General features: G+C 31.8%; 2 protein-coding genes across 6 annotated transcripts in view; one reads left to right on the plus strand and one right to left on the minus strand.

Annotated features, from left to right (window-relative positions):
- The first annotated feature begins 7519 nt into the window (after positions 1 to 7519).
- On the plus strand, positions 7520 to 15597 carry LOC148623259 (visual system homeobox 1-like). The gene is made up of 5 exons (XM_088564982.1): positions 7520 to 7987; positions 12196 to 12277; positions 14229 to 14352; positions 14720 to 14900; positions 15163 to 15597. Exons 1-5 carry the CDS (start codon positions 7627 to 7629, stop codon positions 15414 to 15416), a joined length of 1002 nt encoding a protein of 333 aa, XP_088421108.1. The 5' UTR covers positions 7520 to 7626; the 3' UTR covers positions 15417 to 15597.
- Positions 15598 to 15734: 137 nt separating this feature from the next.
- Positions 15735 to 17569, minus strand: part of LOC148623260 (triokinase/FMN cyclase-like) — a 31411-nt gene continuing 29576 nt past the window's right edge. For all 5 annotated transcript variants that reach the window (XM_088564976.1, XM_088564977.1, XM_088564979.1 and 2 more), the window contains one exon: positions 15735 to 16025. In XM_088564976.1, coding sequence (XP_088421102.1) covers positions 15873 to 16025 — 153 coding nt within the window. In that variant the 3' untranslated portion in view covers positions 15735 to 15872. The remainder of the gene's footprint in view (positions 16026 to 17569) is intronic.

Raw genomic sequence — 17569 nt, forward strand, 5'->3', positions numbered from 1 at the left:
CGCAGACTCGGGACGATACTTAGATACATCTAAAATTGCAGAACCTAGACGATACTAAGATACATCTACAATCACAAACTCGGGCCGATACTTAGATACACCAACAATCACAGACTCGGGACGATCTTTAGAAACACTACTATCACAGACTCGGAACGAAACACCTATAATCACAGATTCGTGAGGATATCAGAGCGAATTTCATGTTAAATTTGTTTCGCATTCATCCTTTGCCTTCATAGGGTTTATAAAATTTTGTTGAACTATAGTTTATGTTTTATCAAAATGATAAAACGTGTAATGTCTGTTATCCCTAATTAGGTGCGAGTATTTTATGCGCACAGCACAACTATTATCCTGTATTTCACAATCTGTAATTTCGGCTATTTAATAATGTTATTATTCCCTTAATACCAACATCTTACTGTGCAATGAAAACAGCCGCAAGCCGTACGAATCGACATGAAAATAATGTTTACTGGGTATGTGCACTAACATTTGTTGTCAGTAAATGAACCGGAAATATGGGTAAAAATAATGACAAGCATGGCAGCTATGGGTGGAACGATTTGCATGTGTGAAAGAACCGTGTTCTCCATCCAAATAATTTTACCTCTTATTTATGGTATAAATTCATTGTTCAAATCCAAATCGTGACAAATAGACTACTTAAAAATTTTATTTTGGTCGATTGTGAATAACATCTGTAACGACACCCCTAAACAGTTAACTTAAGACTTTGGCAAACCTGAAAATTTAACTGTAAACTGACAATCTGATAATGAACTACCATTCTACCATTCTACCATCATTTCTCTCGCTACATTAAAGAAATTATCATTCCGGACAGGAAACTCTGGTCAAAAGTCGAACAATATCTATAAAAAAAATAAATAGAAACAAAGTACAATAACGACATAGACTTCGGCGTTATTTAAAATTTGGTTAAGGCCTTTAACACTACAAACAAGTGAATGGACTGATAACTGCTTACGAATAAAATCTCCTGTCAGAAGAAGAGTAACATATAAAGCGCAATCAGAACGAGAGGGAATACAGAACGTACCCCGACTTACGTAAATGCTATCGATCTTAACTGAACGCAGTTGGAATCTACGAACGCGCATATAGCGACTGCATAACAAAATCTAATTGAATTACATAGCAGTTTAAACATATTTTATTTGCTCAAAACAAAAGTAAATTAATAGAAAAAAAAATTACAAATTTAAAATAAATTGCAACTAATGCGCATGAGTCACTGACTTGTGCGAACGAGTTATTAACTGGTGCTCAGAAGTTCTGAAATCATTCATGTGCACAAATTTTGAAACTGGTGCGCAATGAGTTTGTAATTCGGGCTTCCGTAATAATGCGCGTAGCAATGGACATAGAATGCATAAAAACATTTTATTTATTATTATTTTTTTTTAATGAAGCAACATATCAAAATATTATTTTCATATATAATTGTGAATTGCATGTCGCGAAATCTTTAAAAAGAGTGTGTGATTTTCTGTTTGTAATGACACGGGATTCCTCTATTGAACTTTCTTATTTTTCAGTTATGTAAGAGCTTGTCTGATAATAAGTCTTACTTGACAGGGCCTAATTGTAGATATAAACAAAATCAACAAAAATCAATAATAGTTTGTGTATTTCTCTGATATAGTAGTCTTATTGTTAGAGTTTTCATTGAAACTTTAGCTTCAATTATGTTTTACGGCATTTCCTTCCAATATCTTTTTTTTACTCAACGATGGTGATGACATTCTGAGAGCGCTTTGTTTGGTACTGCCGGCTAAACATATGGAACCACCTTAATATTATATGCGTTGCAGGTCTCATTTATATAAAGTACAATATTTACACATAGCATTCAATTTATTGTATTATAATAAATATATGTTACACATCTGCAAATATATACATGCATTCAGAATTTGTAATATAGAACCTTTTTGTACAGTCATGTTTTGTATATACATACTAGTGTGCGTGTGTTTGTGTGTGTTATCAATTCATGATATAAAGTGACTATTGTATTCTATTCCTGATGTGCGAATCTTCAACTGATGGAGGAAAACAATCAATCAATAACTTAAAGCAATTCCAAAAGTATAGGTAAACTTATAGGTAAACTCAAAAGTATAGGTAGAGTAATAGGTAAACTCAAAAGTATAGGTAGAGTAATAGGTAAACTCAAAAGTATAGGTAAACTTATAGGTAAACTCAAAAGTATAGGTAAACTTATAGGTAAACTCAAAAGTATAGGTAGACTTATAGGTAAACTCAAAAGTATAGGTAAACTCAAAAGTATAGGTAGACTTATAGGTAAACTCAAAAGTATAGGTAGAGTAATAGGTAAACTCAAAAGTATAGGCAGAGTAATAGGTAAACTCAAAAGTATAGGTAGAGTAATAGGTAAACTCAAAAGTATAGGTAAACTTATAGGTAAACTCAAAAGTATAGGTAAACTTATAGGTAAACTCAAAAGTATAGGTAGACTTATAGGTAAACTCAAAAGTATAGGTAAACTCAAAAGTATAGGTAGACTTATAGGTAAACTCAAAAGTATAGGTAGACTTATAGGTAAACTCAAAAGTATAGGTAGAGTAATAGGTAAACTCAAAAGTATAGGCAGAGTAATAGGTAAACTCAAAAGTATAGGTAGAGTAATAGGTAAACTCAAAAGTATAGGTAAACTTATAGGTAAACTCAAAAGTAAAGGTAAACTTATAGGTAAACTCAAAAGTATAGGTAGACTTATAGGTAAACTCAAAAGTATAGGTAAACTCAAAAGTATAGGTAGACTTATAGGTAAACTCAAAAGTATAGGTAGACTTATAGGTAAACTCAAAAGTATAGGTAGAGTAATAGGTAAACTCAAAAGTATAGGCAGAGTAATAGGTAAACTCAAAAGTATAGGTAGAGTAATAGGTAAACTCAAAAGTATAGGTAAACTTATAGGTAAACTCAAAAGTAAAGGTAAACTTATAGGTAAACTCAAAAGTATAGGTAGACTTATAGGTAAACTCAAAAGTATAGGTAGACTTATAGGTAAACTCAAAAGTATAGGTAGAGTAATAGGTAAACTCAAAAGTATAGGTAGAGTAATAGGTAAACTCAAAAGTATAGGTAAACTTATAGGTAAACTCAAAAGTAAAGGTAAACTTATAGGTAAACTCAAAAGTATAGGTAAACTTATAGGTAAACTCAAAAGTATAGGTAGAGTAATAGGTAAACTCAAAAGTATAGGTAAACTTATAGGTAAACTCAAAAGTATAGGTAAACTTATAGGTAAACTCAAAAGTATAGGTAGAGTAATAGGTAAACTCAAAAGTATAGGTAGAGTAATAGGTAAACTCAAAAGTATAGGTAAACTTATAGGTAAACTCAAAAGTATAGGTAGAGTAATAGGTAAACTCAAAAGCATAGGTAAACTTATAGGTAAACTCAAAAGTATAGGTAGAGTAATAGGTAAACTCAAAAGTATAGGTAGAGTAATAGGTAAACTCAAAAGTATAGGTAAACTTATAGGTAAACTCAAGCGTATAGGTAGTCTTATATGTAAACTCAAAAGTATAGGTAAACTTATAGGTAAACTCAAAAGTATATGTAGAGTAATAGGTAAACTCAAAAGTATAGGTAAACTTATAGGTAAACTCAAAAGTATAGGTAGTCTTATAGATAAACTCAAAAGTATAGGTAGTCTTATAGATAAACTCAAAAGTATAGGTAGACTAATAGGTAAACTCAAAAGTATAGGTAGACTTATAGGTAAACTCAAAAGTATAGGTAGAGTAATAGGTAAACTCAAAAGTATAGGCAGAGTAATAGGTAAACTCAAAAGTATAGGTAGAGTAATAGGTAAACTCAAAAGTATAGGTAAACTTATAGGTAAACTCAAAAGTAAAGGTAAACTTATAGGTAAACTCAAAAGTATAGGTAGACTTATAGGTAAACTCAAAAGTATAGGTAGACTTATAGGTAAACTCAAAAGTATAGGTAGAGTAATAGGTAAACTCAAAAGTATAGGTAGAGTAATAGGTAAACTCAAAAGTATAGGTAAACTTATAGGTAAACTCAAAAGTAAAGGTAAACTTATAGGTAAACTCAAAAGTATAGGTAAACTTATAGGTAAACTCAAAAGTATAGGTAGAGTAATAGGTAAACTCAAAAGTATAGGTAAACTTATAGGTAAACTCAAAAGTATAGGTAAACTTATAGGTAAACTCAAAAGTATAGGTAGAGTAATAGGTAAACTCAAAAGTATAGGTAGAGTAATAGGTAAACTCAAAAGTATAGGTAAACTTATAGGTAAACTCAAAAGTATAGGTAGAGTAATAGGTAAACTCAAAAGCATAGGTAAACTTATAGGTAAACTCAAAAGTATAGGTAGAGTAATAGGTAAACTCAAAAGTATAGGTAGAGTAATAGGTAAACTCAAAAGTATAGGTAAACTTATAGGTAAACTCAAAAGTATAGGTAGTCTTATATGTAAACTCAAAAGTATAGGTAAACTTATAGGTAAACTCAAAAGTATAGGTAGAGTAATAGGTAAACTCAAAAGTATAGGTAAACTTATAGGTAAACTCAAAAGTATAGGTAGTCTTATAGGTAAACTCAAAAGTATAGGTAGACTAATAGGTAAACTCAAAAGTATAGGTAGACTTATAGGTAAACTCAAAAGTATAGGTAAACTTATAGGTAAACTCAAAAGTATAGGTAAACTTATAGGTAAACTCAAAAGTATAGGTAGAGTAATAGGTAAACTCAAAAGTATAGGTAGACTAATAGGTAAACTCAAAAAGTGTAGGTAGACTTATAGGTAAACTCAAAAGTATAGGTAGAGTAATAGGTAAACTTATAGGTAAACTTATAGGTAAACTCAAAAGTATAGGTAGAGTAATAGGTAAACTCAAAAGTATAGGTAGTCTTATAGGTAAACTCAAAAGTATAGGTAAACTTATAGGTAAACTCAAAAGTATAGGTAGAGTAATAGGTAAACTCAAAAGTATAGGTAGAATAATAGGTAAACTCAAAAAGTGTAGGTAAACTTATAGGTAAACTCAAAAGTATAGGTAGACTAATAGGTAAACTCAAAAGTATAGGTAGACTTATAGGTAAACTCAAAAGTATTTCTAGACAAAACTTTAAAAATAGCTCACTACGTTTTCATTGCATAACCTACTTTTGATATAAAGTATCGTTAAAAAATTCTGTCCTGAAGTAAAAGAACTATAGTCGACTTCTCAAGGTTGCACCAGTACATAACGATAATGTTTTATTCTTTATCTGATAAAATTCTTACATAAGCTAAAACTTCTCAATTAGTTTTTAATATCTGATGGAGTTAAATTTTCATCAATTGAGAAAACTGAATACTTTTTGTTTGTTTTGGTTTTATCAGGAAACTGGAAACTTGCTTGGTTGTAACTGGCTTAATAAATAGTGTCAAATTGCCCAGACTGTTAGTAAAAATAACAAACTTGAGCGATGGCTACCAAGGAAAACCACATGATAGTATAGTTCATCCAAGTTTATCTGGCTCAATCACTAGCCTTGATGGATTAAACATCATTTCTCACAAAGACGACCAAAAATGTTGATCCACTTCCGGTTGGCATTGTAGTTGAGAAATCTTGATAAAATACAAAACTGAAGAAAGAATTGTAAATTAAACGATAGTTAGCTGTCCAGTATAGTATAATTCAAATGTTATATATATAAATTCAATATTCAATAATACATGTAGCTATATTATGACAAAAAGACTTTGCCCGGTTGGAGAAAAAAAATGTTCCAGTGGTTAATGTTAATTCATTTCATTCATTTTAGTTAAACTATTCAGTTTGTACCTCGGTCAGGTAAAGTTTAAATATATATAACTATCTGAAAGAACTCCATTCTAGTTAAAGCTTGATACCCCCCCCCCGTTAATTATTAAGATATTTTCCCTCACGACTGTGCACAAGGCCCTGTATTTTATGTTTCGTCGTCTCAAATATATTTTCTTCTTCTGATTTCTTCCCATTGATATCTAATCTTATTATATAACTGTATTATCTTAGTAAATATTATAAGTCTTAAAACAAAAGTGCCGTAATCTGGTGAAATCCATCTAATTATATATCCAGGTAAGAATGAAGGTAAATATTGATCTGTATGCTGTTACATTGTCACAAATAATACAACGTCACAAATGCTACATTCCACAGCTTACAGTCCTATTTTCGAGCTATATCATTCGAAGATGCGAGGTAAATGATATCATTTCAACTGGTATCAGATAATGTATAAACATGCATGTCTCAATGTTAAAACTATTCTGTCTCAAAAAGACGCTTCTTTGTATAAGGAAAAGAAAAAAAATGCATGTGCTTTTAAAAAAAAAGTATTGATCGGTAGGTTGGCAAAACTGTTTATTTTTTTTTTCATTTTTTTGCTAGTTTGTTTTTGAGACACGTTCAGATTTTAGAAAGTGCTTGTCCAAAAAAAAAGCAAAAAACCCTTTAAGGTAGGTACAAAAAATAGTGTCGGTGGGGTGAACGGAAACACGAGTAATTTTTTAGGCCTCAGTCGTTCTCTTATTCTTTTATATTCATTTTATTCTTACATTTTTTATGCATAATATACATTCATATAATTCATTGTTAGTAGTTTTGCGCGTGTGTGTTTTTGTTTTTGTTTCTGTTTTTGTTAGCTTTTATTTTCATTTCAGCAATGACGCACACAAATATTTATTATTTACTTGCAAGTTTTAATTCTAAAAGCAGTGTCTATTTACAAGACTTATTTTTCTTGTATATTTTTTTCACTGATATCCGTCTATTATTATTATTTATTTATTAAATCAGAAACATTTGTTTATCTTTCAAGCGACCTTTAAATGACACACTGAAATTAATCGTAAATCGAATGGTTTAAAAAATATTGAACAGTTGAAGAAAACTGTTAACTTTCACAGCAATAGGGTAAACGACATGTTGCTATTTAAGTTTGTATGAGTTGAGGGCATGTTCTGTTAAATAACTTTGTCCTAGTCTCTCTCCATGACATCCGTCAGAGTGGCAATTAATTTTATTCCTTTTTGTCCTTTACATAAAAGCTAATTGTACTTAGAACCAAAAATACACATTTTCCAACTTATATCAATGATGATTTTTACGAGCAATTGACATAAATCGAATTAAGTTGTTGCATTAGATCTGTAGATGGTATGAAGGCGCCCCTTTGAGAAGGTTCGTGTTTGTTTCAGTCAGAGTTAAATCTCTAAAACCTGTCGAAATTTACAAGTGATTGACAAATACAACTTGTTTGTGTAAACAGAGGGGAGGAGATAAAAACCGAAAAACAAAAAAGGTAATTAGGATGTGAAAGCTCACGTGACATTTTACCTCGTTAGTTGGGAAGGTACATCCCACAACAGGTAAAAATAATAATACGAATTATGCAAATGGTGGGATGTTGAAGATCCATTGGTCCCTGGTGCAGCATAGTGGAATATAATTAGCGACGTTAACACCTAATTGTAACAGTTCCAAATTGGCCTGCTAAGACGTACCAACCCGCAATTAGCATCGGAATACGGCATAATTACCAACATTTAAAGACTTTTTGGCCATGAATAGTCAACAGAGTTTCCAGTATAATAGTGGAACACTATATAGTCCATCACAGCAGAGACAATCATTTGCTATACATGAGATCTTAGGATTATCGAACTGTCGACAAAGCCCAGAGTTTATAGAGGGACAGGGCTACAGTAATATACCTTATGTGCCTGGACTTACAACACAATATCCTGCTAATGGATTTGACTCTCAGACCCAGGGATTCTTCAGAGACCAGAATGTTCAACAACCACCGAGCAGTACCTTCTGTCCGTGGAGATACGACACAGCCTCCAGTACACAGCCTCCGGGGACAACAAGATACACAGAAAATATTGGCTATGGCGTCAAGGCACCAAGCCTAGATGAAGGTTGGTTATGTGTACTCACTTCTCTTCATACAATGCTCATTACAAGATAGAAATGTAGGGTATAGAACAAAATTGTGTATAATAATCTATCATTAAAGTAAGTGAAGTGACAAGTATCACACTATATAATTGTTTGTGGTATCTTCAATTCTCTTATTGATATTTCAATTTTTCGAAGCTTTTGTGCATAATCCATGAATTTATGATTTCAACAAAATTCTGATCTAGTTAGATATGTTAATAAGTGATCCCATGAGTATCAAACTGATGTATATTTATTTATCTATTTTATTTATTTGTGTGATCTTATTTAATGTTTTGAACAAGATCCGATATTTAACTCAGACTAGCTCTAGTGAAGGGGAAGTATAAGTTTAAAGACAGAAATTTTTTTATCAAGAATAATGTGTAAAGAACAGTCACGCTAATGGTATAGAAATTATATTTGGTAAAGCAGTAAGTTCCGTAAAAATTGTAAGTACGCGTTGTAACGAAAAACTAACCAAACTAAAAATAACTGCACAAATAAATGATAACAAAATAATCCAAATATCTACAGTACATTCAATTCATTTCTTGGTCATTTTTTTTTTTGAAATATTACTTCATCAATTTTTAAATAAAAAAATAATAAATTGAGCAATAGAAAACAAAATTTTATTCAATAGAACGAATGAATGACAAAGAACAAAATATTAAATATGTCAGGTTAAAATGACCTAGAGAGCTTATCAAACTGTTCATGTAGCTTTCATTTCATAAAAAAAATACTTATTTATTGAATATATATATGGAGGGTTTGGTGAATCGTTACGCTGTATTATTTTTTTTGTAAAGAAAATTATATGATTTTATAACATGCATTAAATCTGAAGTTTTGAAAAAAGAATATTTTCCATGAAAAATCTTTCAATAATTATAAAGGAAAAAATGAGCATGCCAATAAACATGATGGACGATTTGTACCTGTCTGTCAATATTGTGGACGTGAAATAAGACTTGAGCCTGCGATGAAAATTTAAGAAAATGAATCGCATGGAGAGACTGTTCGTAGCTTAGACACAATGAATCGGACGGAGAGACTGTTCGTAGCTTAGACAGAGTGAATTGGACCGAGAGACAGTTCGTAGTTTAGACACAAGGAAACGGACGGAGAGACTGTTCGTAGCTTAGACACAGTGAATTGGACCGAGAGACTGTTCCTAGTTTAGACACAAGGAATCGGACGGAGAGACTGTTCGTAGCTTAGACACAATGAATCGGACGGAGAGACTGTTCGTAGTTTAGACACATACATTACTTGCTATGTAATCATTGCTTGAACAATTTACGTTTAAATCCAGTAAATCGTGAAATCTATTATTTTAAATAGTAAAATGTTTTACGATCATTATATATATGACAAAAAAGTACGATTCAGAGCAATCAAATTTCAATCAGTGAAAAATAGGACTGATACAAGTACTGTAAATAATGATTATTTGGTATGTTTGGTGATAACAATAAAGCCAAACTAAACATGACATTGGAAGTACTTTTATATTTACTAGTATTGCAATTCAAGGAAATTTAACAGAACGCTGCCTGACTATAGTAAAAAAGTGCCAAGTATAAATGGTAAAGAAATAAAGTCAGTTTGTTTTAGTTCAATGGACTCATTATTTACACAACTACCTACAATTCGTCTTAGATATAGTGAATTTAAAATAAAATTTTATGATAGAATATGCCAGAGAAGGTAGTTCATAACATATTTTATCAATCAATACTTAAATATATAAAAACAAAATACAGATAAAATGACCATTATTGGTCAATGTTTAAAATCAACCTTGTTACATAAATAATTACTTTTTAATTGGATTTCTATTATTCCATTATTTTTAATCAGTTAAATAAATTACTTCTAGAAAATAGAAATAATAAATGTTGTGAAAACGTACATGTAAATAGGAATTAGTGAACAATAGCCAGGTTTAAAAGGTAAAAAAGAACCAAATACAAATAAAATATTAATAAAACGTTCAAAAAAAATTAAAAAATACGTTTTATTAATACTTTATTTGTATGTAGTTTCTTTTTACCTTTTAAACCTGGCTATTGTTCACTTATTCATTTTAGTCATTTTCTTATTATAACACTTCAATATCCAAGGAATGCCAACAGAATTTTCTTCTTTTCAGTATCCCAATTTTCAAAATTTAGTTTGAATCCATCACCGTAGTCAACATTGAATATTAAAATAATGCGTTTTTAAACATGACCGAAAGGACTGTTAGGTATTGTGACAAAGTATAGCCGCATTATGTATTTATTTTGATGGGATTGTATTTGTTTAAATGCTTTATTATACGGAAGAGATTAGTATTATTCATATCTGTGGAATGGAGTGACACTCAAATTTTCATCATGATAAATTCTAAAAATTTCAAATATCTAAAAGTGATTTGTAATCTTTGGTACTGCAGCCAATAGTAATAAGCTTTAACTTCTCACCGTTTTCGTCGAATATCTGTCGAGGGATGTGGTAAAATTCTCACATTTAGTAATTCGTTAAACAAACTGATTTGACGATTTGACTGGAAGATTAATGCAAGTTAGTTGGTCGCAGTGAGCCTTCTAATTAACCAGTCCGATATTGTCATTAGACAAGAGACTAGCCGTAACCAACTGGTTATTGACACTTATACAAAGATGACCAATTCAGCACAGAACATGTTTTGTTTAAGATTCACGGGAGATCGTGGTCGAGTGTGATCTTTTGTACCTTCAGTGATACCACACAGCATTTGTGAACAAAATGACAATTAAGTCATCTGGATAAACTGATGACATTTTCACGTCGGTCGCTGACCATTTATCCTGCCCCTTCAGCTAATTTGTCAACAGGAAACATTTTTATTGCATAGTACATTTCCCCTATTAATAATTTAATATCTATCCATTTTATGATATTTTCGTGTTAAAGTCACATATTAAATTTAAATAACGAAAAATCAAAATAAAATGAATATTACCACCGCTAACAAATGGTATGACTAAATATGAATGTTGAATCTACCAGTCCTCGGTGTTTGTGTATCTTAGAATTAAAGTTTGTTTATACACACTTGTCTTAGTCACTATTAAGTATTGTTAAGTGGTTAAAGAGAGCCAGAAATTATCGTCAGATTTGACACAATCTTTGATTGAATGGCATGACAGTGTTGACGGCAGGGTGTCGGAACCTTTAAGTGTCAAATACTATTTGTTTTATTTTTATTTTATTTTTGCCATTATCATTTAAAAGGAAAAAAGAAGACACTCAGCACCCACATAAAAATAATTAGAAAATTTCTTTAAGTGAAATCAAATTCCATAAACAATATTATCTTCCATGTTTTATTTACAATTTATTTTATTTTAAACATCAATCGCACATAACATGTTAGTCGCGTTTTATACTTATAGGTAGTATTAAACAAATTTATGTTTTTATATTATCTGCATCAACAAATCAACTTTTCGAACCGAGTAAGAAAATTAGATCCATACTGCTTCTGTCCGAATTAGCAAAGGGAAGAAAGTTACATATTTTCTCTTTCCGCATCGGTAAAGGGAAAATAATTCTACACTTCCCATGGCAGAATCAGTAAAGTAAAAAAAAGTTCCATACTTTCCCTGTCCGAATCGGTAAAGGAAAAAAAAGTACCATACTGCCCGGATCGGTAAAGTGAATGAAGTTGTACGCGTTGTCGTGCTGGGCATACCCGTACCGTATATGAAGTTGACATCGGACAGCAACCAAAACCGCTTACAAAGTATGCATGCCCCATGCATCTTTATAAAGTCACATACCAAATTTGAAATCAATCTGTCGAGTGGGAGCCAAGATTTTTGTTGAACGGAACGACCTTAGCAGATATATTCTGACATTCCGTAAATGTTAACATTGTCTTGGGTTTGTTCGTTTATTATTATTATTTTTTTATATTTTTTTTATGTCTTATACAAATATTAATATAAATCCATTCTTAAAAAAAACATTTGTGTGAACACGTTCAAGTTATCAGTAATAATTTTGTTTTATTTATGTTAGAAGTGCTTATCATCGACATTGTTACAAAACAATGACAACCTATCATAAAACAATACTATTCTTTCCTTGTTTATTTCATGGTTGTTTTCAGCTAAAACATAATTGATAAAAATATGAATTTCGTTAACAGGATTGTCACGACCTGAATGTGCTCACCTAGAGAAACAAGATCAACAAATCAACAAAAAACAAAAGAAAAGGAGACGACACAGGTAAGAAATAAACTACTTTTGGTAACAAACAGGTTTCAGCATTACTGGAGAAGAGATTTCTAGTCTGTTTAGAGATATAGTCTTTGGTTATGATGTGTGTATTCTTGGCAAATTTACACACATTGGTAAATGTAAAACTTTGTGCCCTATTCTAGTCTCGTCACTAATTTTTGTACCGCTATTAGATTTTTTCTTTAAACATATAGAACGTGGAAAACCATACATTTAAACGGTTGAAAGGATGTTTTTTTTTGGAAATTCTCGACCAAAAGAAAATAGTACAATTAACAGCACATTGACAGCATAAAATGTCAAATTACATTTTAACGTCTTTAGTTATTCTCTTCTTTTAATTGTTTAAAAAAAAAAACATTTTACCGTCTATGGTTCTTCTTTTACTTGTTTACAAATTTAATTTTTACAAAAATTTTGCACATAAAAATAACCAATGTGCTGAAAGACATACAGAAAATGGTGCAGGTGCTTTAATTTCAGAAACAATATTAAGGTTTGAGTCGACAATAGGGTTTGTAAGTCTCGTTCTAGTTTCAGTTTCCCTTCCGGAATTTTAGATGTAGAACGTATCAAAATCCGAAGACCGGTCTGCATTTTATTGCTTACTTCCGGAAAATTGAAACGATGTATCCCAATGCAAAATCTTCTATTTTATGCTTTTTTTTACGTCTTTATCGAGTAGAACAAGATATTTGTAATTTTTTATCAGTATTTTTTCACAAAGATGTATTTGGCTTTTAACATTGAACTCAATGCTATGTTAATGACGAATCTCTATGCATTTGAATGGGAGATGAGGACATGAAATCACGGAGTCACGTGACGAGACTTACATACCCTATTAATTCTACATAAAATTAACCAACAAATAAGGGATATTTTTCTACACACTGGCGGACGGATCAAAACAATTAAAACACATTGGAGAACGGAGCAAAACAAGTCTTAACACATTGACGGACGGATCAAAGAGTTTTATAATATCACTATAATACATATGATAAGAGCAGTTTAGAATATTTTCTTTTCAAAAATATTGTCTTAAGCAAAGGAAAGCTAGTTCGAAAATTGCCCACACAAATTCTACAAGGAGATGATTGGAACTACTCAAGTGAAAACAAATTATCCGTCTTTGGATTGAGTTATTAAATTTCAAATTAGTAACAAAACTGCTTAGAATTGTAAATTTAATAAGCGATGCATGTGCAATGTATATAAGATAACTTCTCTGATTGACTATATGTCATGACCAAGACATAAACATCCTAATCACTCCTGCTCCAACTACGTCAATTAGTCCAAAACACCATGCGCAACATCCAAATTTAATTCGTTATTAACGATATCAGATCGGGCGCTCTCCGGTAATTAAGGAAAATAAAAGGAAGGAGAAATTCTATAATGTCTCTAATTTTCCAATTTAATCATTTCTGTCAATAAAAGTTTGAACCGAACAAATAATTGCTTGTTAGCTCTGGTGAGTTCAGACAACTGGAGAAACGACAACGGAATTCATTGCCCATTACTAAGCACTCTCATTACTTCACATTGGTCTTCAGAAGGAGAAGCCAATATATAAGTTTTGTACGTAACAATCAGAAGATATTTGAAAGGATATTTGAAGTTTTCTGGCGAAATCATTCTTGTGCCGTTTCCATCGTTCCAAACAATCTAAATGACTTGCACTTCATTCGTCAAAATAAATATTATCTATGCCGACCGGGACTATGGTTACGTAATTCACACGATAGTCTGTCAGTCTTTATCTATGCCGGTCGGGACTATGGTTACGTAATTCACACGATAGTCTGTCAGTCTTTATCTATGCCGGTCGGGACTATGGTTACGTAATTCACACGATAGTCTGTCAGTCTATATAGGAACCCTCTTATCTTATATAATTTGGTAAATATAAGAAAATGCCTTTTTTGTTAAGGACAATATTCACTGGATACCAAATAGAAGAACTTGAGAAGACATTCAAGGAATCCCACTATCCTGATTTGTATGCCAGAGAAGTTTTAGCGCTAAAAATAGATTTACCAGAAGACAGAATACAGGTAATGACGTCACAGGAAATCTTATCGTTGTTATTCCAATGTCAAGCTGTTTCCAGTGTTTACTTTGCATTTATTAAATCAAAAATGCTCCGGCTATATCGGAGATAGCGGCACGTGCGTGCATGTCAATGCAGATAAAGAACGGAAGCTTACATGCCAAAATCTGCAAGTTATTTTAGAAAATAAACAAAGTACACCAATATACTATTTTATCATTGACCTCTAGTTTCACCTTTATTTGAAATTTATAATTACAAGGCAATTATTTCTTACAAAATTGAACAAAACTATAATCGAAGCCAGTCTTACAGTTTTATACTAGAAACTGGAGCAAAAGTTCACTCGGTATACTTTCGTTAAATTCAAGGTATGGTTCCAAAATAAAAGGGCAAAATGGAGAAAAACGGAAAAGAAATGGGGCAAAAGCAGTATAATGGCCGAATATGGATTGTATGGAGCTATGGTTCGACATGCACTCCCACTTCCTGAGTCCATAGTTAGTAGCGCCGACAAAGGCATAGATAAGTCGAGTGCACCCTGGTTACTTGGTAAGATTTGTCACAATTCAAAATTAAGTACCCCGCCAACTTGCACAAAATTGAACGGTCAATCTACATATAAAGATTAAACACATAACAAAACAAGCGAATTGAAATCCTTTACAAAAAGCAATTTATATAACCAACAAAAAGAGACTCAACAGGATATCTCACATTAAATTCGAAGAGAAGTTAGTAAAAAAAAATAGGAAAATAAACAAGAAACATGCTAGTAACCTTCACTTGATATATTGTGATGTTTCTTCATCAGGTATGCACAAAAAGTCCCTAGAAGCATCGAAAAAGATTAGAGAAGAAGAGTCTCGGGAGGAAGTGTCTGAGAGTCGAGACTTTAGATCGGAGAGCATTGCTCAGCTCCGGGCAAAGGCACAAGAGCATAACGCCAAACTCTTACAAGCTCTGAACAAATCTGATCAGGAGAAACATTCAGAGTGTAGCAATAATTCATTTGATGGATCGTTTTTCTCTGATACAATGGATACAACCGAATTGATACGGTCCTGATCTGTCTGTCAAGCAAGAGGTGTTATGGTACGTAATTACTACCGGGTGAACAATCATGTGTATGTATGCCTTTGACAAATCTAAGAAATTACTAGTGGTATACTACAGAGTTAATGGAAACAGTTAGGACATGTGAAAACAGTGCAATATGCCAAAATCTTGCAGACTACATTTTTTATCAAATACTTCACATCTTTTAAAAACAGATACATCATCACGTATATCGAATGACCATTTATCTTTTCATCAGGAGAGTATCATTCATCCTTCATTTTTACTTCAGATGGACGTCAACAACTTTGTTTTCAATCCACTATAAAAAGATGCAGATTTTTCTTTATTTATCTGAGAAGGAACATGTTGATTACAGTATATATCTTGTTAACTCAATACAACTATCGCTTTAAGAAGTAAAACTATCACAATTATAACTTTATAAATGATGATCGTTTTAAGTCAATGACTAAGAACGTCTAACACGGCCGAAAACCAGATTGATACTGCCACTGCCCCTGGGTCGGGATTTTTCAGTCGATCTTGACTGACATAACTAGATCTACCAGCTCTGGCTTTCATTGCTGCTGTTTCTTCGGCTCCATCATTACATTTCTGAAATAGTAAATGCATTTTACTATATGTGTTACTGGTAGTAAAACATGAAATATTCATAAATACGAAATCTTTCATAAAATTAAGACAGAAGGGTTATTTAAGAAATGATATTATTTAAAATAAAACCTGAACCATGCAAAAACGACAAAAAATATATTAATGAAGGATTCCAACCCTTTTTTTCAACATATAATACTCGGAATGACTGAAGTCAGGTGGGCTTCGGACACTTCAGTGTAGGTAAGAATCCTTTTGCGTAATTACATATTTTAAAGGTATCGTTTGCGCCACACACATTTTTTTAAATTGTTTTAAGTTGTGTCAATGATAAACTAATTTACGCCAGTCTACATGTAAACGTATTTCAATTACTATTTACCTAGAAAATATACAAGTATATAGGGCATAAGTAGTGGTCAGGAGATACTAAATTAATTATGTAAGGAATGACTATTATATACTTTCGGGCTGTGAGGAAATAACCTCAATCACGTGGTGCACACTAAATAACCTGCTACTTTCAAGAGTGCACCACGGGCATTGAGGTTATTTCAAATAAACCGAAAAAAATATAACAGTTATTCCCTACAATTTAATTTAAGTACATGTATAAACATTTAAGGAATAACAGTAAATCAGTAAAAAAGTTTGATGACGTCACAGTCACATTACAAAATTTGGTATATGAGATGACGGACAAAAGAGAGCGTAATACTTCAGAAATTAAATAAATACTGAATAAAGAAATGTTGAGGTCCTGTCCTGCTGCAGTATTTACTGATGAAAAGTGCATCACGGTACTTGTAGTAACATACACACGAGACAAGCGTGAAGAAATAAAAGATTCATAATACTGGGAGTAGCATTTAAAAGAGAGGCAACAGAAATGATGCGTCTGAGCGAGCGTTTTGGGTTGTTCAGTATTGTAATTCCTGGTTCATCAAACTGACTCAATCGAATACGTAATTAGTTCAAGCTTGGCACAAATGTCATACTTTCGTGTTCGTGCGCTTTATTACGTTTTTCACAATAACCATCTTACGCTATTTAAAGATGCGTTTTTCTTTAATTACAGAATGCAATGAACTATACGTTGTAATGGTAGATTGCTATGGAAATTACTGTCTGAAAGTGTTCTATTTAAGTAAAACAATACGAAAATGCATTTTCGACAACTTTTTAACAATTTTCCTCTAATTCTTCACAAATTTGCATAATTAACAACAATAAAGGGAATTTTCTAACTTAAAAAGAAATTGACATTTGAACGGATTTTGAACCAAAGGAAATAGCTGATGTCCATTATTCTTACCAGGAAGGCTACTATTTGATGATCTTCAACCGAACCGGCGGAATGACCCCCTAACTTTTGTCAAAAACAATAAACAAAAACAAAACAAAACAAAACAAAAAAAAACACCAAAAAAACAAAAAGGGTAAAAATGCCCTAGACCTTTCGTGGCGTGTTGTTAGGTATTCTCTTCGTGACCTTATCCCTACATTTAGTAGGAATACATTAAAAACTTAGTATTCACAACCGA

Source organism: Perna viridis, chromosome 2 (genome assembly GCF_037379345.1).
Source record: "Perna viridis isolate PV_CMFRI_1.1 ecotype Kerala chromosome 2, ASM3737934v1, whole genome shotgun sequence".
Lineage (NCBI taxonomy): Eukaryota > Metazoa > Mollusca > Bivalvia > Mytilida > Mytilidae > Perna > Perna viridis.

What these genes read in the sequence shown, in the direction of transcription:
- LOC148623259 (XM_088564982.1), top strand. Translation starts at nt 7,627, where the DNA reads ATGAATAGTCAACAGAGTTTCCAGTATAATAGTGGAACACTATATAGT. An exon ending in AAGAAAAGGAGACGACACAG is followed by an intron (nt 12,278 to 14,228) that starts GTAAGAAATAAA and finishes TTTTTTGTTAAG; the next exon opens with GACAATATTCACTGGATACC. An exon ending in GAGTGCACCCTGGTTACTTG is followed by an intron (nt 14,901 to 15,162) that starts GTAAGATTTGTC and finishes TTTCTTCATCAG; the next exon opens with GTATGCACAAAAAGTCCCTA.